At 47.0% G+C, this 14165-nt stretch overlaps 1 protein-coding gene across 1 annotated transcript in view; it reads right to left on the bottom strand.

Moving 5' to 3' along the window:
• Window positions 1–386: 386 nt before the first annotated feature.
• LOC142558459 (prolyl 4-hydroxylase subunit alpha-2-like) overlaps window positions 387–14165 on the bottom strand; it is a 45729-nt gene continuing 31950 nt past the window's right edge. Inside the window, exons 10-13 of the mRNA XM_075670590.1 lie at window positions 13086–13148; window positions 4420–4516; window positions 3536–3639; window positions 387–479 (exon numbers count right to left, since the gene is read on the bottom strand). Of these exons, the coding sequence (XP_075526705.1) occupies window positions 387–479; window positions 3536–3639; window positions 4420–4516; window positions 13086–13148 (357 nt within the window). The remainder of the gene's footprint in view (window positions 480–3535; window positions 3640–4419; window positions 4517–13085; window positions 13149–14165) is intronic.

Genomic DNA, 14165 nt, shown 5'->3' with positions numbered 1-14165 from the left:
TGGAGCTTGCCCACCGACGACATGAAGATGTGGCCGCTTAATGTACTCGCCAGCAGGCTGGTGAGAAGCTGAAGGTGGGCGAAGGAAAGGTTTACTTTGGCGCTCTCGGATAAAGCGTCGATTGCCAGAAGGACCGCCTGGTACGCTGCTAGGACGTCGACGATTATGAGCACAAAGTAGCGTAGCCACGTTGCGGGTGCCGAGCGCTCTTGATGATCACCCATTGCTCACTGTAGTCGACCGTGTCTGGGTGATGTGAGGAAAGGCTCACAGGGTTTTAAGCGAAACTCTTCCTAGTCACAGTTGCCGCGATGACACGCCTTATGAGGTACTGAGGGACTTTCTCCCGGCGCGTGATTTTAAACTGAGGCACACGAGCGAAGAATTCACACCTTCTTGAGAATGTCAGCCAGAAGAGCTCCTGTGTCCTGCGTAGAAGGATTTCCTCTGTGTCCTTTCGAAAGTGTCGTCAGGGGCAACTGTGGGATCGAATAATTATGTTGAGCTAACTGACCCAATAAGATCAACCAACCATGCCCGCGAAGGTCTAAGTGCTAGCACTCAGTGTCATGAGGAGCAGCAGTAAACAACGTGCGATGAAAGTGTGGAATCGACTGCCACTAGTAAGACAGGCTGCGAATGCCTCACTCTCACTGTTATTTTCTTTTTTTCTTTTCGATCGCTGTACCAGCGCCAGACATGCACTTCACTTGTCGAACTTCTATGCTTGCTAATTATAAAATGAAATATGCAAATTCGGACATTATGGTGTGTAGGAGAATCAAAGTACAATCGATGACTACATTATTGAGCTTATGAAGCTTCAGCAGTAATTTTTCCCAGGATGTGCAGCGGCTTCGGGCATAATGAACATGTACGCCCGATAATTAGAAATGCTTTGTCGAGCGAAACACTCAGCGACCGGTCGCACAATTGCTCACTCGAACTAATTATCCGCACAGTTTGAAGTGGGTGACCTGCATGTTCTTGACGACCCTCCTTTGTTCGTTTGTTACTCGCTTGGCAGCGATCATGAAGTCGAGGTTTGAGCCTTTGAGCACCGTGGCATCGGTGTACTTTTCAATCGATACTATTTTGCCACCCTATATACGTGCCTATCGTCGAGGCGACGGGCGCCCCCTTCCCGTCAGCATTCGCACCGCCACGTTCCTGCCGACGATGGGCTTTTAAAGGGATTTAAAGCAGAACCGGTCCATTGTTGGACGAGTCTCCACCGGCCGCCCCGTTGGTCTGGTGCGCTCTTACCGCTACATGCGCGCTATTTTCTGCTATATCTGTATACATGGTGTTACAAAGCCTTTCGTTTCCTATTCGTCTGCTCCAAGACTCCGTTTCTCGTTCTCCACCCCGAAGTCATAACAATTCATAACAATACATACTTCTTGAACTGTTGCGGCTCAAAGACATAAATCTAACGTTCGGCCGCTTCACGAACTTTATCGACGCACAGAAGGTACTCCCGCTCATCGCTTTAACGAGTGCGTCGAGGTCGCTGTGTCGGCTTCGGCGTAAACAGTTTGTTCCTGACAGGTAGCTGATAAAGCCTGAATGTGAGCTGTTTCGACGACTTTCTTCATTCGCTCGCTACAAGTATTGTTTCTTTTTCTTTCTGTTTTTTTTGTTACCGTAATCCGCAAATGTTCCGCAGTTTACGAGCTCTGGTATATAAGCGCTACATGCATCTTGTTACAAGCCTAAGGCGCCACGAGGCCTTCGCACGAGCAGTCGAAGGTAACGCACACCATTAAGAGTTCGTCGAACACACGATACCGACTTTTCGTAGCATAGACACAACTTACCGCCACATTCGTCACAGTTCTGACTTCTTTATTATAATAGACTCAATTCACCGTTATCATTCTTGAAGCACGCCGCCTTTTTTTTTTCTATTACAGTTACTCACCTCTTACTCAGCAGTGAAGAATGATTTCACACGTTTCGGAGCATTTATTTCGCCTTTGCATCCGTTCTGCATCCATCGGAATGCGGAATGGCCGCTTTTCGAGTGTTTGTGTCAAGTTGAACCGCCCTTTTTATTCTGTTTACTTGGGGTGCTCCTATAGTGCTCAGTATCTTCGTGTGTTTGTGGTACCATATATATATATATATATATATATATATATATATATATATATATATATATATATATATATATATATATATATATATATATATATATATACTTTTGTTTTTGTCGTCACATTTACTCTACGAACAGTGTAGCGATGCGCAGGTCATTCTTGGCCAGAGGCCAACTCCCCGAGCGGGCTGATCATGTCTTATATTCTTATTTGCATGATTCACGTCTTGTTAAGCGGCTTCTTTTTTCTTCTGTTGTGTATTGTTTTGCTTGATTCACGCATCGTTCAGCTGTCTCCTTTTCCCGTTACGCATTTTTGCCTTTTTACTATGTACGTCCCACTCCTGCCTAAGGCCTTCTGTGAGGCTGGCAGTAATTCTGAAATAAATGATTAATAATATACTGCTGTAGATTCGGCCTTAGTTAGCAACGTCGTGTCGGGGCCAAGCTTGAATTTTCTCGCTAAGGAAAAAAAAAGAAGTGTGTACAGAGAATTTCAAGTTGAGCGTACGCGGTGACTGTATTTGGAAAGACGCTTTTTAACGCGTCACAATAAACGTTATGCAAATTGCAGCACTAGCCATATCAACTGCCGCCGGAGGGCCAACATCCTTGAGCTGGTTTGCTTTAGACTGCATGGGCCATCCTTTGACTTTTCAACACACTGAAAGTCGCGTGCTTTTTTATTTTTTTGCCATGTGACGTGCATTGACCTCGCCGTTAACACCACCAAGGTGGCCTGCGTTCCTCTACATAAGCAATCCTTTGATTTTCTTTTCACTTTTTAAATGTAAGAACAATAGGTTAGTATTAACGTGGACGACCCGTCGTTCTCAATGAAAAAGGAAATCGCAGAGAGAAAGGTACAAAGATGAGGAGCAGGAACAAGAAATGAAGTCACACAGACAGCAATTATCAAAGCTTCGCAGAACTTAGCGTGCGTCTTTGTTTCGTCGCCGGGCATGGTCGGTTGAACATCTGGCCATTGGCTCGAATCCATAGGTTCGCGACTGCAATAGCAAAGATATAGTGCAACAGGCTATGTCAGCTAACTTCGATAAGCGGAACGGAATAGTTAAGGGTAGTAAACCATGCATTTTATTGCGACAGAAACGCCTGGGGCAGGATGTGTTGCCAATAAGTAGTTGGAGTAATCGTAGTACAGCACGTTACCTAATTAACAAGACACAAAAGGGTATCCGAGGGGCTCAGTACTTTTAATGCTTTAACAACTGAAACACCGCTCCGCGCCTTGACCTTTCTTTAACACTCTCAATGCGTTCCGTTATATAAACAATTCCTTGCTTTTGTTTTCACTTTATTTAAAAACAGAAACAATAGATTCTAACAGGGACGACCTATCGTTCCCATGGAAAGAAATATAGCAAAGGAAAATGATACAACAAGAAGACAAATATAAGCAGCAGAACCAACAAATAAAGTACACAGATCCGCAGAATCTGGCGTCCGTCTTCGTTTCGTCGCCGGGCATGGTCGGTTGAACATCTGGCCATTGGCTCGAATCCATAGGTTCGCGACTGCAATAGCAAAGATATAGTGCAACAGGCTATGTCAGCTAACGTCGACAAGCGGAACGAAATAGTTAAGGGTTGTAAACCGTGCATTTCATTCCGTCAGAAACGTATGGTGCAGGATGTGCTACCATTAACCATTTAGGAGTAGTCGTAGTATATCACGGTACCTAATCGAATCACATAAGGGTATCCGAGGGGCCCAGCATTTTTAAGGCCTTTGCAAGTGAAACACTCCTACTTGATTTGATAAAAATCTGGCTGACAGGGCACATTATGTGGACTTCTATGAATAAAAATGCTTTGTGCGCCTTCAGGCGATATTTAGCTGTAATCAGTAGCCAAATAATGAACAGCAGTTGGTTTCGTGGACCATGCGGTACACGTGGCGTACATTCAAAATCATTTATTTCTTCGGCTAGCAAAAATATTTTCGTATTCGCCTTGGCGTTTGAATTTGCCTGTTGACATTTCTCTAGTTCACGACAAACAAAGTACGAAGCTGGGTCTAAAAGTACGTTGTTGTAGTCGGCACCGAGAAGTTTGGGGACCGCGGGATGTGAGAAAAAGTTAAATTTCCAGGTAGTTTTCGAGTGTAGACAGTAAAACCATACATCACTATGTTGGTTGCATGTACGTGCTATTACTTGTTGAAAATACGACTACCATGCTGCGCACATGCCGAGAATGTGAAAACGGACATTTTCTTTTTTTTTTACATTCCGGGGTCCATAAACATTTGTCGAATGGCCGCGGGCCCTACGAGGATAGAGACAATTGACGTACTGTGCTTTGCGCCGTGTAGCACGGAGCATCCGCCGTGCAAGGTGCGGACGTCGTAGCTGCCGTCCTCGCGCATGTTGTACCAGAAGGCAGCCGAGCCCTGCAAGAAGGAACAAGCACACATGAGTGGCGATTACAATGTTCGGTTTAGCTTCATTTCATACAGATTCAAGATTGACTTGGTAGAGTTCGCATAGCAAGCCACAGTAAAATGTTAGTAAAAGTGCAATCTGCTTGTGCATTTTCACTCTGACAGCAAATAGCGACCTCCCAATACCATGAACCACGCCTGTATGTCAGTGGCCATGGAGTCGAGCTCCTGAGCGCGAGGTCACGGGTTCGATGCCAACCACGTAGACCACACTGTGAGAGGGTCAAAACAAAATAACGCTCGAGTACCGCGCAGTGGGCCCTTGTTAAAGAACCCCAGGTGGTCAAATATGATCCGGAGCCCCACACTACGACTTCCCTCGAGACCCACAGAGCAATTTCTGGGCCTCAAGTTATATAATTCACCTTAATTTTGACGTGAAGCTATTTTAATATTAGTAAGAGAAGGTCGCTTGCTGAATAGACCGCACGAACGCCTGCGTGCTGTAACAAAAATTACAAATGGAAGTTTGCTAATGCCTGAATAAATGTAACTTGTGCAATTGGTTACGTTGTTTCTGCACTGTTGCGTTTGGAGGCGATCCCGCCGCTAGCAACCAGTTTGTTGCGTTTGGAGGCGCTCCCACCGCTGCCACCAGTTTGTTGCGTACTCCTGGGTAGCGCACCGTACTGCTGCCGAGAAGTAGCGACTCCTTCCTATCGAAGCTCGACCGACATTACTTATTGGGTAGCGTGGCGTTGTCGGCGGGCTGCAGGCATCCGGTAGATCATGGCGACCGAGCAAGGGCGAGACGATTTGCTAGTGCGAAACTTGCACTGTTTATTCAAAAGTAGTTGAAAGAAAATAAGAAGAGCATGAAGTATGAAGTAAGAAGTATCAAAAGTACATTTCGGAGCCCCGTAAATAGGCTCTCTACAAGTGTGGGCGGGATCTTGCTTCGATGCACGTGACAGGCACAGAGAGAGGGCCCCTCCTGCATTACCGAGCACGGGAGGAGAAGTCGATCCTCTTTTCGACGAATCTGGGGAGAAGGTCGGGTGAATGACCTGTCGCCCGTGGGCTCCGGCCTAGTAGAAGGTAGGGTAAATGACCTGTCGCCCGTGGGCTCCGACCAAGTAGAAGGTAGGGGGATGACGTATCGCCCTGGAAGTCCGGCCATACCTAACAGCACCCACGTTCCCATTCGCCATTCTGCAAGACGCACAAGTCATTTCCTGTGCTCTACTGCGACTGCGTCCGTGATGCAGCCCACCCATTTCCCCCCCTCAGTACTGTGAAAGCAGGCAATGCAACGTTCGCACATTAAGGGTAGTCTTATCGAGTGCACAGATGGTTCGAAAAACGCTATACCCCTGTGCCTGCTATTATTCACTACGGGGGGTAACACTATATGTAATAGGCTTCGAAGCAGGCTCCAGGAAAAAAAAAATAACTTCGCAAAATGGAACTGAAGCTCGCTGCAGTGTTGTGATGCCGGAGGTCATTGTGTGGCACAGTGGTCGCGATAAGGAAACTGAAAAGGCGTAACACCGGGAAATGGAAGACCATGAAGGCCAAAGGCTTCGTCACGTTAGCGCCGTCTCACACGGTGTGTGATCACGCTTGTCAAGCGAACGACAGGACCCTGTCATCCAGGTTTCTTCCTGGGGCGTCATTTGTCGGTAAAATGAGCCTTACCCTCATTCTAAAATCGGTTGTCACTTTGCATAGAGATACTAGCTCATTCAATTTCTATCGAGTTGATTCCCGGGTGTTACTATCGCCACTCCGTTTTGTTTGTTTAATAGTTGTTATTGATTCATGACCAGGCGTCCACGAGGAGCGTTTCACAATTTAGACAAGAGTCTGAAAATGAAAATTCAGGGTCGGTTCAACAGTGAACCGACCCTGAATTTTCAGCTTTGTCGTTCTTTACACCGCAGATGTTTCTTATCTCGCCGTAGAAACTTTACAAAAGCGTCACTTACGTTTACATCGCGAGGCGCCTTATGTTTTACAAGGTTTCAAGCGATCCTTCCAAGCGATCTTTCTGTGTATAGGTATGTGGCACATTTCTCTGCGTTGGGATTTCGACATGCACTTGCACACTGAAGGAAGGGCGTTACCTTAAAATTTTACGCTTTGCCGAAAGAAGTAAGCGCTAGATGCGGCGATTACTTCAAGATGAAAATTCTTTTGAGAGTGTGATCGAAAAAAAAAATACGCGTAGCGTTATGAAAGGAACTCTGTGCTGTCACAATACGCAAATGTAAAGGAAAAAATATACAACAAACAAAGAGTTTGTACAGCCGACTAGAATCTTTGCGAACATATTATAACTGATGGCCTATGTAATACTACGTTACGCTTTTTTTGAAGAGCATTTTCCAGCTCTTCTGTTTTCTATTCATTTACGCAGGCCGTTGACAAATTTCCAGGTTTACGAAGGTTCTGTTATTTGAGTCCAGGTGCTTTCAAAAATTCTTCGTATGACTTTTTTTTTTCATTTAATATAGTGTGATCCATGGACTCTTTCTTACCATTCGCGGAGTAACAGCCGCCTTGGCGTAGGGGAACGCAGTCGCACCTCCCAAACTCACGTCTGAAAGCTGTCACGGTAAATGTAAAGGTAAAGAAAATATGCCATTTATTACGGCAGCACAGTTATAACGACCATCAGAAGGCGAGGACCACTTTGTGATATAGTAAAAAGAGAAGTGACAATGGCAAAATGAAATTATAGGTTGTTTACTTCTACTGGCAGAGATGATGTATGAAATAGTAGATTGTAATAGTCATCAAGGAAGTGTTTTTCACGTATTTCAGTCTCCCTACCCTCAAAGGGGAAGATGGGGAGAATAGGCTGTTGCGTAGAGGAGGAAGAAGGAAGTCGAAGTGTTGAAATGTGGGGGAAGAGGATTGTTGGTGTTGAGTTGCGATAGATGTAGCACATATCATGATCACGATGAATTTATTTCACCATACATGGTCGGAGCTTTTGGGCAAAAATCTGTGCGAAACAGCTTGACTGGGCCCAAGAGACCCCATCAAGGTAGAGCAGCGTGACGATGTAAACATCAGTAAAAACTAAATTAAACAGCAAAATGGGGTGTTCAAATAAAATGGGCATGTAGCTAATACAGAACACATAGTTCAATACGGCACCAGTAGCCGACATGTCATTAGGTGTCCAGCATCCACATTGAAATTTCAACAAAGCTACATGTGCTCTAATGTAGCTGATACATGAAACCATTTCATAAATTAGTAAAACTAAGGAAGAAATGTAGTTCAACAAAAATTGAAAACAATAAATGAAATTACAACAACGAAACACTTGACAGGTCATACAAAAATCACTTCAAGAACAACAACTCTTAGATACATAAATATTTAGGCCAGTGTTAAGTATTTTTATCATTGTGTGTTAAGAAACTGCTGCCTCAACTGGTTTAACGTAGGCCTATATAAAATGTGCAGCTATTTAAAACTGAAGGGAGATTATATCTTAGTGACTTATGTTTATATTTTGTTCTAAAGCGAGGAACATACCCGTTATCAGTATTTCTTGTGGCAACAATATGTTCATGGCGGTCTGGAGATGCGCTTGCGGTTAAGATGTCATGAAAGAGGCTGTTTGAAAAATAAAACGCACGTAAGATTCGAAAGTTCTGTAAAGTTGTCACGCCAATTATATTATAGGTCGCGAACAAGCGACTGGTATCCCTTGTTCAGGGGCACCAGTTGGGTGATTTACAATGTAACGGATGATTATTTTTTGCACTGTAAGGATTTGGCCTTCAACGCTGCAGAGCTCGACTTAGTATTCGTCGCAGACGCAAGGCTCCCCACCAGATCCGGTAATACGGTCAGTCGAGATACGACCCCCGATCTCACCTTCGTCGGAGATATCGAAGGCACGTGGGACAACCTCCAGGAGGGGCTAGGCAGTTTCCATTACATACTTGAAATTCTGTTGTGTGTCAAACCCAGACCGCCCGCGAGATATGAGTGTGTGGACTTGGACCTTTCTCGAAAAATAAAAATGAAACAGTCCCACCAGACGAGACCTATGCAGATCTGCTAGAGAATCTGAACATGGCAGTTAAAGGAGCAACCAAAGAAATCGTTACGGATCTTGAAGTTCTTAAAATGGACTCGAGACTAGCTCACCTTCTGGAGGCCATACACGCCGTCTCAGCCACGTGGAAGACCCAAAAGCTTAATCGTAGACTCAGATCAAAAATCGCGCTTCTTAACAAGGAGATTGAAACCTATTCAGCCTAACTGGCCCGGCAGCAATGGGATGAGACGTGTATCGAAACGGACGGGCGTATGCGAAGAGGTAGCAAATCGAGCTTATTGAAAAGTCTCGTCGATGATAAACAGTCTAAGGACACCCTTAGCCTTGCAACGGATAGGCTCATAAAGAAGCCACTCGCAATCGGTCTCACCGGCAGGGAATTAGCCAACAACTTAGCGCATACTTATCTCCCCGTCGCCAAAGACGCCGATCGACCGGTAGAGCGTGTAAACTGCCTGGGACTCTGGGCACCTCATCTAGACGAACCTTTCACCGTGTCAGAGATCAGACACGTTCTCTTCAATCTAGATGACAGATCAGCCCCGGGACCTGATTGACTGATTGATTGATTGAGTAACTTTTATTTTACAGTCCTGCAGAACGCGTATTAGCACGTCGCGGGCCGCTCCCACGTCGGGACCGACAGGCCTAGCCTGCCAGCGGCATCGTGGGCCTGCTGGACAGCCCAACGTTGCTCAGCCAGGAGTGGGTTGCGGAGGGCCGCCTCCCACCTAGCTGAGCTGAGGTCAGGGCTTGCTGTAGAGATACATCCCCAGAGCATGTGCGAAAGTGTTGATCTATCCCCGCAAGCAGGGCACACGTCATCAGTGTAAATCTCCGGATATATCGCATGTAACGTGAACAGGTTGAGATAGGTTTCTGTCTGCAACAGTCTGAATGTCAGTGCCTGAGGCCTAGTGAGCTTGGGGTGTGGAGGAGGGTATGGTTGCCGCGAGAGATAGAAGTGTTTAAGAAGTTCATTATAAGTGGCAGGCGCGTCCCTACCATGCGTAACTCTCTCTTCGGCCGTTACAGCGCCAGCGCGGTCAGTCAGTGCGCGCGCGGCAGCGTGGGCCGTCTCATTGAGGTTCGTGGGGACACCCGCGATGTGCCCAACGTGGGCTGGGAACCAAGTAAGCAAGTGATACTTGATTCTATCCGGACCTGCCTTACGAAGCAGCCCAAAAGCCTGTTCTGAGATCACTCCACACTGAAATGCCCTAATGGCCAACCGTGAGTCACTGTAGATGACGTCGCTGCTGTCATCAAGCATCGCCAAGGCAATGGCCACCTGCTCGGCTATCGCCGGATCTGATGGAATCACGAATAAACTCCTGAGGAACCTAGACGACAGGGCAATTGAGATAGTGACGGCCGAAATCAACGTGGTATGAGAAACTGGGCAGGTCCCGATAGATTGACCTACTGCAAAATTGGTACTCATGCCCAAACCAGGAAAACTCTCACATATAAGTAATCTGCGGCCTATTTCCCTTACATCGTGCATCGCCAAGATTGCGGAGCACGCGATACATAACAGGATCACTGAACATATTGAAAACAAGGAGCTCTTTAGACACAGCCTAATCGGCTTTAGACAGGCGTTGTCCGCACAGGACGCTATGCTTTTGCTTAAGAAAGCAATATTTGATAACCCTTCTCGCGACGTGAGAGGGATTCTCGCACTGGACCTCTCCAAGGTATTCGACAGGGTCGCGTATAAACACATCCGGACGGAGGTTTCCTCTCTTAATCTGGGTGAGCGGTTTCATGATTACACCAAATCTTTACTCGCGGATCGCAAGGCACACCTCCGACAAGGCAAGATCTCGGGAGGACCCTACAAACTGGGCACCTGCGGCACCCCTCAGGGCTCGCTCCTCTCCCTGCTATTATTCAATATAGCCATGCACAAGCTCTCCACTCGCCTCGATGTAATCCCGAACGTGGGTCATGCCATTTATGCGAACGACATCACGACCCGAGCACCGGGCGGATCGCTAGCCATGCTCGAACACTCGTTACAAAGCGCTTTGGAGGCCACCGAATACTTTCTTTCAAACACGGGACTTGAACTCTCCCCCGCTAAATCAGAGCTACTATTATACCACCAGTCCAGACAAGGGGTCAGAAACCTTGCGCCTCTGGAAACTCTGCCGATAGAAATTCGAGCTAAGAACGGGCATCCCATACCGAATGGACTCGGTCAAGATTCTACGTCTCGTCATTGATGCCAAGGGCTGTAACTCGACGGCCCTCAACAGACTTACTGGAAAGGCTATAGATGTCCTAAGACTTGTAACGCGCGTCTCAAATCGAAGAGGCGGTCTCAAAAAATACAATTTGCTCAGAACTTATCAGGAATTCTTCCTGAGTCATGTTATCTACATCGTGTCGTACCTTAATTGGGGTAAAGCGGAAAAGGTCAAGCTCGACTCCCTAGTCAGAACCGGTCTCAATCGCGTACTCGGCCTTCCGCAGTCAACAAGCACTCAGAAGCTGCTGGAGCTAGAACTCCATAACACCATCGGTGAGCTAATAGAAGCTCACAAAGTGGTTCAAATAATGAGACTTTCATCCACTAAGCCAGGGATCAAGATTTTAGAAGAAGCGAGAATCCAACCCCGACATGAACCGGCGACCCAACGTTAGCTTTACTTGGAAAACCAGAACTCGCATCATGGTTGACCCTATCCCGCAAAACATTCAGCCAGTGCATAATGAGGGTAGAAGATTTGCGAGAGCCAAGTCTATTCTTAAAAAGATCAATCAGCAGAAACTAGATGCCCCCTTTGTCGATGCTGGCAGATATGACAGTGGGGATAAGTTCGCTGTCTCAATGGTGGACGCGGGGGGCAACTTGGTCAATGCAGCCTCTGTTTATATGAAGTTTGCCCATGTGGTGGAGGAAGCGGCGATTTCTCTGGCTTTTCACAGTTCAAAAGTTCCCGCTATTGTCTTCTCGGACTCGCGCACGCCGATTAGATGCTTCTCGTCCGCCCTCGTGTCTGAACAGGCGAAAAGTATTGTGAACAAAGCACTTCAAAGAACTAGGGAGAGCAGCGAAGGAGGATACCACATCTCGTGGTCCCCAGCCCATCTATATAGCTCAGTTAACCAGCTTGGATGTAATCCTAACGAACAGGCCTACCGTAGATGCGCGATTTCACGTACCGCGCTGTCGCGGGTAGCCAGGCTTGGAACGAGGTCAACATCCACAAAGATCCATTATGTACTTTCCACGAAATTGTTTCCCATTACTGACTGGGCAGAAAGACATTTCCACCCCCTCACGCCAAATTGAAAGAACCGCAGACTAGCACCCTCAGACTTCTGCAAACCCGTTCGTATCCCGCTCCTCGGTCCCTTAACAGGATAGATCCTGACCCCTAACAGTCGTGTCCCAGATGTGGTCATGACTCATGCTCTTTTGAATACTTGCTCTGGCTGTACCGAGCCCTTAACGCCTCTCCACCCGTCACGAAAGAACAATGGCAAGAATCCCTAAAGAGCAGAAATCTCCACATTCAACTCCAGGCTGTCCAGAGGGCCCACGACAGACACCGCTTACTACTTTCATGAGTGGTACTTCGATGCTATTCGTAACGAGTATTTCATGGCTCGTTCTGGTCTCATCTATCTCTCCAAAGCTATGTTAGAAAGGAAAACGGAACGGCGTCTTTACGTACACTCCGCAATGCCGAGAAGCCTACATTTTTGGACGTAGTAAAAGACCAGAACATACTGCTCAATTACAATGCTCAACTCGACCAAGGCGGACAGCAACACCGCCAAGTTCGAAAGAAATTTCCGTTTTTCACAGGCGCATGAAATGTGTTTTATATTAGAGTGTTTGAGCTTGTAAGCTTCCTAGCGTATACTTCTTACCGTTAACGGATGACCGGGCTACAGGAGCCGTGGTCGGCAGGAAAAAATCTGGTAGCGCCATCCCGTGACGCTTTCTCCAACTACAATGCATTTAAATCGTGTTTGTGATGGGTGAGTATTCTCGTCGAACGAAAACCACAAATAGACGGAACGTTGATGGTTGCGTAACCATAACGAACGTCTTTTACAAGTATTTAAGTAGCATACGGTAGGTCAGTGCAGTATATTAGGTGTGTGTGCGCCGTGGTGTTAAATTCTGCGTCAAAGACGTCGCCACCAGAGTTGTTTCCGCCGTAGCGCTCTCTACGGTAACCAGATATTGCGAGAACGGTAATACGTTTCCGGAGAATTAGAAATTCTTCATGAATAATCTTGCTCAGAGACATGCACCATTTAGGTCGTGTTTGACTGCCACTGTCTAGGCGAGATAATCGAAGGGCCGCAAGTCCCAAACGGAATGTTGTCTTTTCTTTTTCCAAGCTGTTAAAAAAGGCAAGCAAAAAGAAAACCTTTGGCAAAGACTGCGAGAAAGTGAACCGAACAGCACATTCTCACGCCTCGAGTCTCGGGCGTCGAGGACTGCGAGGATGGCTGCCGTAAACTCACGTAGAACATGAAGGTGGCGATGCGGTCTCCGGACTCCTTAGCCTCCTCGTCTAATTGTTCTAGCTGCGTGAAGCGGGCGCAAAGAAAAGAAGAGTTAGTAAAAGGGCACACCAAAAGCGTGTTAGCTTCATGCAGACGCAGTCTCGCATGCCGTAATGAAAAACATTCGTCAGCTCTTCCACTCTGTGAAGAAAGACCACCACCGAAGCTGTTCTGTGTTCTTCTAAAATGACGAAATTGTATGTATGTATTAGAATATATATGCACTTAAAGCCTGCGTCTCGGCAGTGCTGCTTTGCCGCTGCCGGCACTGACATTCCCGGTTCTGCTCACGCCGCCGTTCTTGACGGCCACGCTGCCGGTCTTTGTCGGTCGTCGCACACGACCGGCCAGGCTCGTCGACGGTAGCGGCTTCGCGCCGCCGGCGCACTCATTCCCGCTGTCGCTCCCGTCGTCGTTCTAGACGGACACGTTGCTCCTCTTCCTCTTCCCATAGAACCGCTCAGTTGCAACTGCCGATAAGGTCGCTAGGTGACACTGGCGATACTCTATAGACGAACAAAGATTGGACGATGCATACCTGTACGGCCTTTACATGGACTCCGAAAAATGGACGCTATAAGCGTCTCTGTTGGTGGGTTGCGCCACCAGGCTCTTGTTGCTATAGCGACGAGCCCCCAAAAGGCGGGGAACGCGTGCCGCGCCAGGAACTATGGGTCATCAAACACTCGACTTGTCACTTGCGATGGGCGCACTACAATGAGCAATTGGCCATCAATCATAGGTGTTGACACTTATGCTAACGAACATACAAGGCTAGACTTCCTTTTACGCTAAATATGGAGACGAAAATTTTTCATTGTAGACGCGGGGGTCTACATGCACGGACGCAGAAAATTTGCCGGGGTAGCCATATACAGTTTCGCTATAAAATGGAGAGCCCGCTCCACTGAGCGCGCATTGACGTTCGGGATCAACCACGACGAACAAGAATCTGAATCAAGGAACAACAATGACGTTACCGCCGCTTTCACTAGGTGTACTCGTGTCCCGGTTGGATTTTTCGACTCGCAGTATTAA

This window comes from Dermacentor variabilis, chromosome 9 (genome assembly GCF_050947875.1).
Source record: "Dermacentor variabilis isolate Ectoservices chromosome 9, ASM5094787v1, whole genome shotgun sequence".
NCBI classification, from domain to species: Eukaryota; Metazoa; Arthropoda; class Arachnida; order Ixodida; family Ixodidae; genus Dermacentor; species Dermacentor variabilis.
This window is presented reverse-complemented; position numbering and strand designations above follow the sequence as displayed.